The sequence below is a fragment of the Plectropomus leopardus genome, chromosome 6 (assembly GCF_026936395.1).
Source record: "Plectropomus leopardus strain MGB_pleo_1.0 chromosome 6, ASM2693639v1, whole genome shotgun sequence".
Lineage (NCBI taxonomy): Eukaryota > Metazoa > Chordata > Actinopteri > Perciformes > Serranidae > Plectropomus > Plectropomus leopardus.
This window is the reverse complement of record NC_142181.1, coordinates 15,453,740-15,468,664: the sequence shown is the minus strand read 5'-3', so window position 1 is coordinate 15,468,664 and position 14,925 is coordinate 15,453,740. Positions and strand designations below refer to the sequence as shown.

Here is a 14,925-nt window from a genome sequence, read left to right as displayed (position 1 = left end):
ATATACTCAGCTGTGTTCGGAACTATTTGCATCAAATTTATTTGTCCTGGTGGCCTCAATCATTCACCATTGAAGGGCATTTAACCAAATTCAATAATGATCTTTCCTTTTCTTCTTTTCTGTATGAGTACTCATCCACTGCCTGATCTGATTGGTTATTTCTGCTGTCAATTCCTGCAGTATGACTCCCCTCTGCCTGCATCCAAAACCAACTGGGAGGCTGTCACTATGCCCATGTCGGTAAGTCATGCACATATTAATTAATTGTTAAAATCCTAGAATTAAAATTAAATAGATATGTTCGACCTCAGTTATAATATGAGATATTTTGGGGCAGAGACAAACTCACACATTAACCACTGAGTGAGTGAAATGTCTAGTTGGAAAATGCCATCAATGTTTTGACAAATTCTCTTGTTCCTTTAATAACTTTTTTTGCTGATACCATTTATAGCACAGATAATGTGAGTCTTCAACACATACAGCCTACCTTCCTTTTAGTCCCTTCACCCCACATATGTCTTTTAGGCACAACAGAACACAAAGGCTACACTAATAAATATCACATATGGTCCATTTGCATATAGGCTAACACACACCCACACACAGAGTACATTCATGCATGTATGTACTGTATCTATAATGCATAAAGCCTGAGATGTAAAACGACATGCTTCCATAGACTAATGTTTTAATAAGTCAATCGGTATAATTTGTGTGCATCCGTGTCTGAGGTTCGCTGACATATGTGACTATAATAATTAGTGTGCATTGGGCTGCATGGCAGTTTTTCCGCATGGACTGATAATAGTTAGATGTAAGTTTGTATGTGGGGTTTTTTTCCGTGTGTATGTAGGGATATGTCACTGTCAGTGCAGAATGTGCTGCTTATTGGCCTCCTGAATTGTCTTTGTGGCATTTTTCCAGTGATTTTTGGCTGTTTTACATGTGGTTCAAAGTACTGAGCAAAGACAAAGTGTGATACGTTCATTATAATGATAATGATGATGTTGATTTGATTTGTTTTAAAAACCTAGCTACAAGAAGAAAAAATGCATTTTGAACAATTTATCAGATGACATTGTTATTAAAAAAGAAATCTAATGGAGCATTTGACTTTTGCGATGCCATTTTTTTTTTAGATGAGTCAGTGATTTTTACAGCATACTGTGATACTATTTTTTTTTTATTCATACTCATTCAGTCACTGTGATATAGCTCTTACATTAAGTGTTAACAAATGTTAAGTCTCAGAGGTGTACTTCAGTTTTCATGTTTCAATGAATCTAAACCCCCTGACAGCTCGTCATCATGTGTCCTCTGACCTCTATGGAAGTCAGTGCTTATTATGGCAACTGAAGTCACAGGTCACATAGTCACAAAGTCCTATATGCAATACGAATTTGATTGCAATTGCCTCCCAGTTAGATAAATAGCCTGCAGCAGGGAGCAGGAGTCATGCAGGAATTGTCTGTGAAATTTATTACTACTTTTTCCTACTTATGTTGCTGAAAATATTTATTGTGGTGGAGAACTAACGACAAATTAAGAAAAATCTAATATATTAGATATAAAATCATGTAATTGTAAAAGAAATTCCTGGTGTGTCCTAATTTTCTTTTCTTATCTGATGATCTCAGATGCTGACATTTACACAAAGGTTGACTGTGTTTGATAATTATTGTTATTGTTGCAAAACTGACTTCCAAATATTATATAAGAAAGAGGAAGAAAGAAAAGAAAAGAAAAAAATCAGCAGTCACCTAATTCCCTACACTGCAAAACATCATCTCGACCTGTCCCATGGCTCTCCATTAACCTTTGAAATTGGGTTGTATTATAGTTCTTTGCAGTACTGTATATAAATGGCAGATACAATAAAGTGATCTACAACTTTCCAAAAAGGTTTTTGGCACATAGCTAGCTTTGATCTCTATGGAAGAGGCAACACTAATCCACTGTCAAAGTCTGATCCAAATTGTTTTATCAACTGTGTTTATGACCAAAGAACATGTGAAAAAGGTTTTGTCAGGATCTTTCTAAGTTAGTTATACTTTAAATGACAATCTGATAAACAGGTGGAAAAAATGTAAGGTGAAAAAAAAGTTCTTCCAGGCTTTTTTAAACTTTTGTTCTCATTTGTGCAAAAAGGTGCAAAAAACTTTTTGGCAGGTGAAATTTTTACTATTGTTGTAATACTAATTTCAGCCACAAAAGACTGAAATGCACCACTAGCCACTGTTCTAATAGGCCAAATGTTACGTTTTCTTCCAGGTGACTTTTAATTCACCATGCACTCCAGAGACAAAGTGCATATATTGATTGTTAGCAAGTAATGTAAAATTACTGTCAGACTAGCAATGTATTTAGAACATGGGGTAGTGGTGAACGTCAGCCTCTTGTGGCCAAAATGATCATTACATCATCAGATGTAAAAACTTTTTTTTTAAAACCCGTTTCCACAGATGGAAAAAAGTATGTTGGGAAAATTATCCTGGCAGTTTTTCATCTGGCTAAACTTTTTTTCACCCATTTCAGAGTTGAAAACAAACTTTTTAAAAAAGTGTCTTGGCACAACTGGATTTTCTCGTGTTTTTTTCTTTTTTTTTGCCAAATACACAAGAGAAAACACTTTAGATCGCCCTTTTTTTTATTTCACTTGCTTATTAGATCTCCCTACTGAGCTGTAATTAATTATTCTATAAGTGAACAGTTGCTAAAGTATGAATGGGCTCAAATAAATAATATGATTTCTAATTTTGTCTTTTATTTTTGCTCTCCGCAGGACAGTGGTGGAAGGCAGATTCCAGCGGCAGTCACAGAGGTGCCGTTCTCATTGGAGGATTTGGACCGGACCATAGCTGCCTTTGACACTGTAGAGCAGCTTCTCAGATCACTGAATCCAGACACCTGGAAACAGGACCTGGACAGCATCTACACTCAGACACACATTCATTATAGATCCAGGGCCTATCATCTGGCAAGCAGACATAATAAAGGTAAGATATACTTAATATCTCAAAGTTTTACAAGCCAAACGTGAAACTGTCTAGCAAACTATGAACATCATCTTAAACACATGTATGATTGTCTCAGTCTGTCAGGATTCCAGTACACTAAACCCAAACACATGTCACAACAGGGCTGTGCTTTCAGTCTGTTCTCTTGTTCCAATATAACTGCTGCAAGCATAATGTGCTGGCACATTACAAGACAGTTTTACAACACAGGACTGAAATATAAGACTGTGAGTAGATACATGATGAACAGACGGTATTTAATGTTTGTTGGATGCTATCAAACTATAAACAAATAAAGAGTCAAAAGTTAAAGAAAGTGCCACTTTTTACAATGTACAAACTAGCCCTGCCATTTGGTGTCCTACAGAAACAGAATATCACTTGTGACTCTACGTGACTGTTGTTTTGGTTGTTTTTTTTTTTTTTGAGTGTATGCATGTAGAAAATAATGTTAAATGGGGCTTAATAATTCTGGTGAAGATCCAAACGTTTTCAGAGATGCAAAATCATTTATATCATCAGGCTTAATTACAGGGAGAAGATTGTGCGGCATTAAAAATAACATCCTTGGTTTGAAAATTTTCCGCCTGCATGTAAGGATCATATGGTTCAAACAAATACTCTTGAAGTTTTTGTACAGTGTTATGCTTGAAGTTTGCATGCATGAAGACACTTGTGAAATGTAGACTCCTTATATGTATAAAAATGTAAGCACAACATGGGAAAAGACCTCTAAGTTATATTACAGTATAAGTACGAGAGATTTTATAATGACCCCAGAGGCCTGGTGGTGACATGTTGATTTAGTGCAGTTGATACAGGAAGATGAGAGCAGTGATGTTCTCATCTCATTTTATTGTGCTGCAGATGGTGATCCACAACAACTCTGCTGCATTCACAGTATTTCACTGCAGACTGGTGCAGTCACCAGTAGCTGGTGTAGTAGGGGGGAGGGGAGAGCATGCCGCCTTGTGCTGACCAAGAGAGACCCACACAGCAGGAGGTCCATTCTCACTACAGTATTGCGCCATACATAAAAGTTAGTGGTACATCACTGCAGTGGACAAAGTCTACAGCTTAGTAACTTGAAAGAAATGATTAGTCAGGGCTGTAATGCCTGTATTGGAGTCACATTGCTGATCAGATATAGCACAGGTGACAGCCAATATATAAAAGCAAAGTGTTGCATATTCAGAGGCTGAGTGTATCTCTTTAGGAAGAAATATATGAAGGAAAAAGAAACGTGTACAATTTACTTCCCTGAGCTGAACACCAAAATGGGAAAAACGGATTAAAAGAGCATTCTAAGGAATTTGGGTGTGAAAGTACTTTCTGAAATTGAATGAAAATATGCCTTCAGTTTTTCTAGTTTTCTAAAACATAAATGATCATTAGTTAAAAAAAAATTCTTGCTCATGTTGTGAAGCAACAACATACTGTAGCCTCACAAAATCGTTGCATCATCAAATGAGCAGTTTGCCCTCTAGTGGGTCTAAAAGTGAGTCAGTGACAGATTTAAGGTGACACAGGACCAGCAGTTCAAGGCAATTCTTTACTGTGAAGTCAGTGCCAACGACCCGCAGTCACTGAGAAAATAGATTTTGTCCTTAAAATGCATAGAGATAGCGGATGTCTTGGCACGGATGCACTTATTACACACACGTCACAAAAACATGGGAGCGTGTGCTTCAACAGTATCGAAGTATTCAAGCTTGTAACCGACCCAAGTGTTTTTATCCCCATCTCTCTCACCTGTGCCTCTGTATCTCTCTCCTGCACGCTCTCTGTCTTTTTACCCCAGGGCTCTCCTGTTCTTTAGTAAATGTTTGTGCTTGACAGCAAATCTATCTCTATTTATCAGTGCATGTGTGCTCTGCTGGCATTAAAAGGCTCCATATACGGGGAGTTTGTGGGTGTTGCAGCTCTATAGAAAGGTGTATAGGTGCTGCAGGTCTTTTATACACTGTACAGGCGTAGCTCGCTCTAATTGGAAATTCAACCTGTGCAGCAGAGCAGAAATCTGCCACAGTCAGCAGCTTAGCTTTATTTTCATTAAGACACACACACTCAGTAGCTCACACCCACCTTTGTTCCCATGAAGGACAGTTAGTATGATTATGATATTAATTGGGGCTTTTTAGGTAACACTGCAATAAAATAACATAAAACATAGTCATACAAACTTGTCAAGAACTATGGAGGCCAAATATATGATATTTTTCATGCACACGCACATATGGAAACTTTCTGACATGTTGGTGGTTGTGTGAGTGACATTCTCGCAGTCTTGCTTGCTCTCCGTCCTTTTCTCCTCCACACTTGCTGACAGGGTTCCACACCATTGCTTTTCTGAGATTACATTTATTCCCCTTAAAGACACACAAGCTCGGCCTTGCAAGCACACACACACATACAATGGACAAGCCTACACACTCACACATGACCTGTGCCTTTGTCCTCACTCATACAATATAACTGAACCTTCCAAGTGAACTGTACCTGTTGTCCCCTACATGTGGTGTGAAGAGATAGGAATGGATGAGCTAAGACAGTAGCAGGTAACTCACTAGCTTTTGTACCAGCTCCTTTACAAAAAGCTTTAATACGCTTTGGAATACCCTCCAAAAACAACCATACATGTTAGAGACACTTGCAGTGACTTTTGATATCCTCACAATTCTGTCATCAACTGTAAAACAGTCATTTGTTCAAAAGTGGCTATTTTGCTCGACAATAAATTCACAAAAAGAAAAAGAAAAAATAAATGATGGGTTCTCTGTCACCTGTTCAATAAAGAGATTAAAAAAAAGATTTTAGTGTAGATATTTAGTGTAGAAGAACACTAGGTGTGTACTATTGTCCTACTGTAGAGCATGAGATGCATTCTTCTTCAAAGGATACCCTCTAAACCAGCTTTGTATCATAGCAATGTGGGTAGTATGTGTAAATAAACGGTGGTAAACTTCCCTCCATCTAACCAGTGGCTAAATCTCCCTGCTCATCTCTCAGCTCACATCCAGCCTGCCAATGAAATGTGTCGTCCAGCGGCTTTTCGCTGGCTCTTGGGCTGTTTCTTGAACTACAGATTGCACTCACGCATTTTTGTATGTTCGCCAGGACGAGCACAAAGAGTATAGACGTGGATCAAGAGAAAGACCCACCCTTCTCTCTCTCAAACTCTAAAACTAGGCAGCGTTCTGTCACTGTGTTGCAAATACCTCCACCCAAAATGTTTTCAGAAACATACTTTAGCTCACCGTTTAACCACAGTTTGAGATTGTTTGTTATCAGCCAGCTTTCATACTGTTAAAAACTCTTAAGTATTTACATCTTTTTACTGAATAGAAAGCATGGTTTTATGAAAAAGACGAATGTTTCGGCAGTGAAATTCTTGAATACTTAAATATTCATGTTACACCATGGATTAGTAAGTTAGTCAAGGCAGTTGTTATTTGGTCAAATAAAATGGTGTCCATTTATCAGTACAAGCAGAATTCTTTAATGTAAATGCACAAAAAATAACTAAAAATTGTGCAGTGTCTCATGCTATACATCATTTGGACTGTTTAAATGAGACTCATTTGCTATATCCTTAAAAAACCATTGCAGCTATATTCAACACTTTTTTATTCATATTCCAAAAAGCCTATGAGGCCGTTGTTGTCTGTTTTAAACGTGACACAGACACGCTTTTTGAATCTGTTGTCCTCATTTAACCTGTTAATACTCACACAAATGCAGACATAATCCACATAATCCACTTTTCATTTAGCCAACTGTACAGCGATGTGCACACAGCACGTGTCTCCAAGACAAAATGCAGGGATTTTAAAGGAGGATGCAAACACAAATACAGCACCTCACACACAGAAAGATGAACATACAGTAGCTTCCATTTGCTGCATTTTTGCATATGCTATTATATCTAACCCAAGGCCTGAAATAAAATGCATGCTGTAAACAATGGCACCTTTACTTCTTAGTAGGAAACACAATCAATGCTGTCAATATAAATGGTGTACCTTCTACCTTAATCTCTATGTGTATGACCAAAGTAAATGATAATAACCCTTCTCTTCTCTCTTCATTGTTGTTTGGGCTTCCCTCATGCTTTGTTTTATGAATGGATTCACCAACAGCAAAGATTTCTTTTTGTAAACAATTACTTATTGATTATCAATGTCATTAGGCTTCCCTTGACCTCAATGCACTTTCCTTTCTCTCTCACAGATTGCACATTAAGCAAATCTGTCATTGTATACTAATACGGAGGACGTGATTTCTGGGCAGTTTCTATTGAATGACTGCTTTTTATTGTTGCCGCAAAGCTCAAAAACAAGCCAATGTGGGCCAATCTCACCAAGTAGAGGCTGTAGTCCACAGCAATCGATCTTGACAAGTCCTCTATCCTTGTATCGGGTCGTAAAAGTCAACTGCACCTCAATGAGGTGAAAGCTCTAGTAATGAAAGAAAACTGAATTCATCTTCACTGCAAATGAACTTATTTAAAGAATATTTCACTTGTTTCAAGAAAGTTTATCCCATTTCACACTCTAATTGGCTCGATGTGCTACTTACAGTAGGTTCCAAAAATAAATAAATAAAAATAACCAACTCCATCTCATATCCAAACCTTCTATTTTCTGTCTGTCTCATAACAGTGGACGGTCTCCACGATGCTTGATCTTGTCTTTATTTGTATCTGGAAGCAGAGGAAGCTGCAGAGGGTAAACAGTGCTTGGGTAGGGTCAGGGTCATCGAGTAACACATTCATTCTGACAGTTCTGAAATTGAGAAGCGAGGTATTTTACTTAAAAAGTAATTGTTGATGCTGTCATTTTAATCCCAGGTTTATGGGAACCCAGTGCAGTAAGCAGAGGTCATCAAGGTTAGGGCCCTAAATGGCATCAGACTGGTGAACAGTAAACAGTTTACAAAGGCTCAGTCGACCATCACTGCCTAAAGGTCAAGCTCTTCCTACTCGCCTTGGCCTCTTTCTGGTCAAGAGAGAACAATCACATTCTACCATAAAGGTGAATGCACCTGTAATGTACTCTTGTCTTGTAGCTTTTGCTAAGAGGTTGGTAAGTCACCCTCTCCTAAAGTGGTTTCTGCAGGTAGTGAAGTGCCAGACTGTAGTCCTCACATGGTGCTCAAGGCTCTCTTATGAACATTGGGTGAACATTAAATTACATGTTTGTAAAAACAGTGAATCTCATTTGGCCTTTTTGCCACACTATATTTGCATTTTCTGTATTTTCATTTTTTTTTTTTTTTGTTTGTTGTTCTTGTTTTTTTTTGTTTTTTGGGGGGGTTTTTTTGGGGGGGGGGTTCCTCTGTTAAAGTATATTTATCTTTTTTTGTTTGTTTGTTTTCAGGAAAATAGTACATTATATGTCTTTAACATTTTACTTTTTTTATTAGTGTAGCAAATAAATAAAAGCAGAGAGCACAAATAGCTTGACTCGGATCTGCTTATTATGCCATACATGAATAGAAAAACATGTGATTAAGAGCTAAGTATGCAACAGCTCACATTGACTGATGGATCTTGCCACACAATCCTCAAATATAATGTTGCGTTTTCTTAAATATCCAAACTAATCCAGTTGACTGTGACATACATAATGTGGCACACACCTGCTTTGGTACTGTGTAATGATGTCAATCAAGCTGCTTTGAGTGAGGCCTTGCCTTCCCATCCGCAGTGCAGAGGGCTCCTCTAAGGGCAGTCTACACAGTCTATTTACAGAATAAATAGGCTTCTGAAATACCTATTTTTCCTCCATGTTGTAAAAGAACAACTGCTGTGTGCAAAACAATGGTGTGTGTTTTCACATAAATGGTGCCTCATTATTGGAATTTATACACAAGTCACGATTGAATAGTCATGTTTTTCCAGGTTTCCCACTTCAGAAACGGGGAGGCATTTTGTTATCAAAGTGGCTACCGGTAGTTACAGGCAGCTATTATGGGGGAAAGACGAGGGCATACATATATATAAAGCTTTAAATGGCTCCATTGGTAAATTGCCAAACTTATTCTTTTTATGAATTGAAACTGAACTGCACAAGTAAATTCAACTCACTCTATCTACTGAGATTTTAGGTTTTAAAACGTCTGTGTTTTTTTTGAGTGTAAAGGAGTTGTATATAACATTAAGAGTATCAATATACAATTAATTTATTCATTCATTCATTGGCTGTAATTGCTTACAGTGCTTACAATTGCTTCTTACGGGGCTCGGGGGGGGGGGGCTAGAACCTTTTCAGCCGTCATTGGGTGAGAGGCGGGGTACACCCTGAACAGGTCGCCAGACTACCCTCACCCTCTTGGTTTGAGGCAACAGTGCTAACCATTACAACATTGTGCCGCCCAATATTACACCAGCAAACCAGTTTCCTTTATAAAGATATAATGGAGTAATGGTGACTTGTTGTGGTAGATGGTCTGACTACATGTGCATGTTAGCGCATGTGAGTCCCTGTGTGCGTATCCCTCTGGCTTGCTTATGGCCATTGCTCTGCTAATGCTAATACGGCATTACCATAGATATGAGGATGGAGTTGTTGCTAAAGCACCGCACCAACACACTGCTTTCCACCCAGGTTACCAGTGTTAGCTCTGCCAGAGTGGCTGCCCTTGTTTAGCACTGTTTCTCGAGTCAGCACTGTTAGCTCCCAGGTGCCAGCTCAGTGTCCCACTTGTTGAGAACTGTGTGCAGAAAATACTTCCCAGGACTTCAATCATTTTCCCCTTTTTAACCCAAATTAGCACATGTACACAGTTTTTTTAATACAGGAAAACATGCTAAAAAATAAGCTATAGGCTCCTTTGAGCAGCGTACAGGGCTCTGCAGCAGATGAGTATGCCTTACTTTTTTTATTATTTTACTAGTGTCACGTTCTACATCACCGACAGGCTGGAAAACAGGTAAGTAAACAGTAAAAAGCAGCATGGAGGCCAGTGACAATGTTACAATGGTTCTTTTTATATTTCTTACTTCAGTCTCAAACTCTATTTCAAACTCAGTGCAGACTAATTTGGAATAATGTTTGAGTGCTGCTTGGGAGGACATGGGTGGTATTTTGTATTTTGCGCATCAATGTATTGAGCCAGTAAAGGGGCGAACACCGGGGTGCTGCATTCCCGATTCCCATTACTGCTGATCAGAGCCAAAGTTGATAAATACCTGACTACTACAAAGACATTTGATGTGGGTGTGAATGTTGGTTGTTATCTTTACCATTTCATTAAAAAGCATTTTTTGATTTAAGTTGCTGATCCTTGCGGAGATGCCACGGAAAAATTTGTTGTTTAATGAATAATGACAATGAAGTCTATTCAGACTCCGATTCTGCTATTAGCGAGTGTTTGTGGGGGGTTTTGTGTAATGGTAAAGGGGCTATAGGTATGCTCCAAATGTTTCATAGAGCTCCTTTAAAGTAAAGCAAAATGACTAGTTTAATGGCCATGTGTAAGTGCCATCCATAGTATGGACAGTGTGGCAATGATTATCCCTCTGATGATCTCAGTGAGGAGAGCAGTCAGTCTGCAGCTGATTGTTGTTTTTTTTCATTCAATTTTTTTGTTTCATGTCTTTCAAATCCTCTGTGGTTTCTTGGACAGCAGAATATGAGCAACATGCTCCAACTGCATTGCATATAAGACTCACTCTTGGTCTCCCTCACTCTGACATGTGTCCCTCATGCTAGAAAACCCACACAGGTGCTTGAGATTATTGTTTTCTCCTTAAGCACAAATAGGTATTTTCTTTACAAACACTCAACTGCCTCAAATCAATGCTCAGCTGCTGCCCTTTGGCCTCAGGCTCTCTTTGTGCTGAGCTACAATGTGCACTTCTGCTATTCAGTCAGCAGTCTCTAATGCCAGTCCTAGTTAAACGTATAGAAATACAGACATATTTTAATCAAGCTCCTGGTTCTGGAGCTCCTCCTGTGGACCAGTACTTTATTTCCTTAGTTCTCATCCCATAATCCTTTCGGTTCTCTTGAAATTAGTATTGAACCACTGCAAGAAGCCAATGAACAAAAGCTCCAGTGTGCACAGACAAGGTGATTTTCTCCAAAGTGATGACACAATGAAAGACTGCAGTCAATACATTCAATTTACAATCAATTATTGGCCCCTGCCTCCTCTTCTGGCCTGTGCTCTCTCTTTCTGCATCATTGTGTGTCTGTCTCCCACTCATCTCTCCATCAGTTCCTCCACAGTCTATTGTTGTTGCAATTGTATTCATATCTAATGGTCCCTTTCCACCTTTCAAACGTTTCCATTCAATCAATGCTGAGCATATTTTTAGTGTGATTTACAGCTACTTTGCCTCCTTCCTTTGCCTCCTTCTCTGTCTCCAGCATGTCACACATTTGTGATAAAAACGATATGAAACAATAGACAAGAAACAACAAATATTTTTGTCTCTCTCAACCTTTTTCCAGTGCAGTCCAGAAACCACCAAAGCAAACAGGATATTACAACTGTAACAAGTTATCTTCTCTCTTTTTGTCATTCACTGTCCAGTTGATCTGAATCGTCTCTATGACGACGTGAAGCGGTACAGCTGTACACCTCGCAACTACTCTGTGAACCTGCGGGAGGAACTGAGGGCCACCAACGCCGTGTTCTTCCCTCGATGTCTGCTCGTCAAACGCTGTGGAGGCAACTGTGGCTGCGGAACTGAGAACTGGAACAGTGGCTGCACTTGTCAGGCCTCTAAGACGACACTCAAACTACATGAGGTAGAGACACACACACCCACACACCCACACACACAAACTACACTATTGCATGTGCTTTAAAAATGCAGACTTTCTCTGTCATGGCTCATGTTATATTTGAGATCCAGTGCGTCAAAAGGAAGCAGCATCTGAGCATCAGCAAGACTGAAAGTAATGACATGAAGAGCGAAAGACCTTTACCTCAGTGAAGTCTTAATTAACTATTGTGAGCTTAGTAGAAGGGGCACAGAGTAAGACATCCAACCATGCAGAAATGCAGGTAAAAATTAAAGACTATAGATGTTAGGTTGTGACCTTTGCTAAATTGTATTTGCTGACATGCGTTATGCAAAGCAGTTGGTAGATATTTATCCTGCAAGCTCTGGCCTGGAAGTTTAGGGTGCGTGATGATTACTGAGTTACTTTCCAGGCCTTTTCTTCCCTCTTTCATCCTGCACCACAAGAGGGGAAAACAAACCTATTTATCTGATCTGACATTACAAGAATCTCAGTATATTCTGCTTTATACATAATAAACTGTATTTTTCCTTCTGCACAAAAGGGATAATTAAAATGACAAATGGTTCATACATTTAGTGCTTTTGGAAGATCACATTTAATATCTCTCTGCATTCTCAACCCTACATCCTAGAAATTACATCTCTATATAATAAAATTGCTTTCATAATTTCATTGAGTTGACAACATAATCAATGCTTAGATTAAGTTCAGAGATAATGTTTCTTTGAATACCTGAAACATTAAATTTATGTACTGAGTCAGGGAAAGATTGTAATTTTGGTTAAATGTTAATAAAAAAAATCTGTATAAAAATGATGCTGTAATCTAGTTGTTCCCACAGATTTCCAGTGTATGTGTGGTGGTATCAGACGACGGATCTAATTGATGTGTTGATACATACACAGCTGATTAGATCAATTTGCGACTTTTGTAAGTGATAGAGAGTTTTAGGCCCAGCAAAATGACCGGTTTAGTTTCACTTTTAATGCGCCTGGCGTTCTGCTGCTGCTCTCTGCTTCTACTGCGCTATAAATAACCCAATGGTGTATATATTTTAATACCGCTCCTAATTAACAGTTTAACTCCACTGAGACGATGGCGGGACAAATTAGACTATGGCGGCCTGCCATAGTCTTGGTCATTAATGGGAAAGACTGTGTAATCGCTATCAAGCTGCAAACTCCTAGGATGAAAAAAATGAAGCCAACACCAAATAAATCCCCATATACCTTCATGTTAAGATATGACCACTTCTGGCCACAAAAATGGCAATGGCTGAAATGTTGAACTCAAGGCTTCAAACAGCAGTTATGTTCATTATTTTTACAGTCTATGATCAATCCCCAGAGACCCCCATATTAAAATCCCCAACTTTACATCAGAAATACACGTTTACAGCCTGGTTTAAAAATGCAAAACTGTACAGGTCTATATATAATGTCTCTGTTCATTACAGGTCAGCAGGGTCTTAACAAATTGGTATTGAGTAAGTAATATTAAAATTAAAAGTTTTGCATAATTGAGAGGAGGGCACTTTGAGTGACAAGTTGTCCGCTAATCAGATCCACCCTTTGCTCCTCCACAGGGCCAGCCTCACACCCAAATAGTTACTTTTGGCTCCAAAAGATCAAGAAGGTCCTCTCATTTCCTGTTTCGGCCCCTAAATTCCCTCTGCATTTAAACATATTTGCTGTTTCAAATTAGTTGAATACAAATGTAATTTCTAGGAGTTGCATTTACAGTCTAGCCTTGAGGTGTGATGGAAGTATTATGAAAAAGTGACATAAGGGCTAACTCAAACTCCGTACCAAGTACAGAGAGCCATTATTAACTGGTACCGGTATGTGAATGGGTTGGTACTCAAGTACCAATAAGCTCCGTGACAAACAGTGCTGGAATCGGTATTCGACATAAACTGTAACATTCACTCATTCTAACATACCTGGCAACCTGCCCCTCATGATGACGAAGCTGCTAGCATCAGGGGATGACGTATGATGGGGTTTTTTTTTGTTTTTGTTGTTTTTTGTACGTAAAGCGACGAAGTTCCAGAAAAGCACTATGTAAATACAATGTATTATTACTATTATTTATGGTTGTGCCGCGGCTGACTGCTCTGCTCGTAATAGTTGTAAGGCGAACTACGGATAAGGCTGAGCCATTGAGAGTGTGGGCTCACTTTTCTAAAAGCCACAACGGTGCAGCTAAATGCACTTTGTGTCAAAGAGTGCAAAAGTTCAGCAATTCATCTGTGTCTGTGCAGCATTAGCAAAGCTGCTAATGAAGGGTTTTTCCTGCACATTAATTTTAGTGGCAGCCACCATCGCCGATTTCGAGGCCGCCACCACTTAAAATGGTCAATTTCGTCAAAAACTAAAGCAGTATAATCATTCCACATCTTTATTAATGTTTTTTAAATGCAATGACTGCAGTTGTCCATCGCGGCACTGTCACAGTCCCTGACTGTCCACATCACAGAGTGGACGAAGAGGAATAAAGTAAACTTCTCCACTTACTACACTCCAGTAAACTTTAATTTTCCTCTGAGAAATTTCCTCCAGTCTGAAGAGCGTGGGCATCAGGTGTTGTACTGATAAATAAAAATAATAAAAGTATCAGGACTGACAATATTGTTGCTCCACCTCTGCGAGCTGCGCTGCTTTGAGGAACAAACAGAAGGGGAGACTGGGGACAGTTGTAACACTGTCTCTTTGAGTGCACATATCAAACTGAAAATGTGTGTTATAGCTCTTTAGGTATGATAGATAACTGCTGAGAGGTATGCTGAGAAAAAAGTTTAAGCTGCCCTAATAACAATAAACGTTAATTAACAAGGACTATAGTTATGTTTTTTCACTCAAAAGAAACTTATGATTCACATGAGAGGTCATATTGTCGAGAAACCTTGCAGTTCACTCAGTTTGTGGAAGTTGGGTCAATCAAAGAAAAAGCTCCATGATAAGTTAAACAGGACAGGGGAGAAACCTGCAGGTCAGATTGTGGAAATAAAAGGAAATTTTAATAGCTAGTGTCACATGTCATACATACAAATCATTGAGTTGCCCAGTTTTTGGTAAAAACAAAATAACTTCAATTTTTTTCACAGCTTTACATGTCATGTCTTTATTTTCTGTACCAAATTAAAA

At 38.7% G+C, this 14,925-nt stretch overlaps 1 protein-coding gene across 2 annotated transcripts in view; it reads left to right on the top strand.

Annotated features, from left to right (window-relative positions):
- The window catches only part of pdgfd (platelet derived growth factor d), a 67,748-nt gene that overhangs the window by 46,348 nt on the left and 6,475 nt on the right, over positions 1 to 14,925 (top strand). For both annotated transcript variants that reach the window (XM_088078859.1, XM_042487274.2), the window contains exons 4-6: positions 181 to 240; positions 2,786 to 2,999; positions 11,562 to 11,779. In XM_088078859.1, coding sequence (XP_087934985.1) covers positions 181 to 240; positions 2,786 to 2,999; positions 11,562 to 11,779 — 492 coding nt within the window. The remainder of the gene's footprint in view (positions 1 to 180; positions 241 to 2,785; positions 3,000 to 11,561; positions 11,780 to 14,925) is intronic.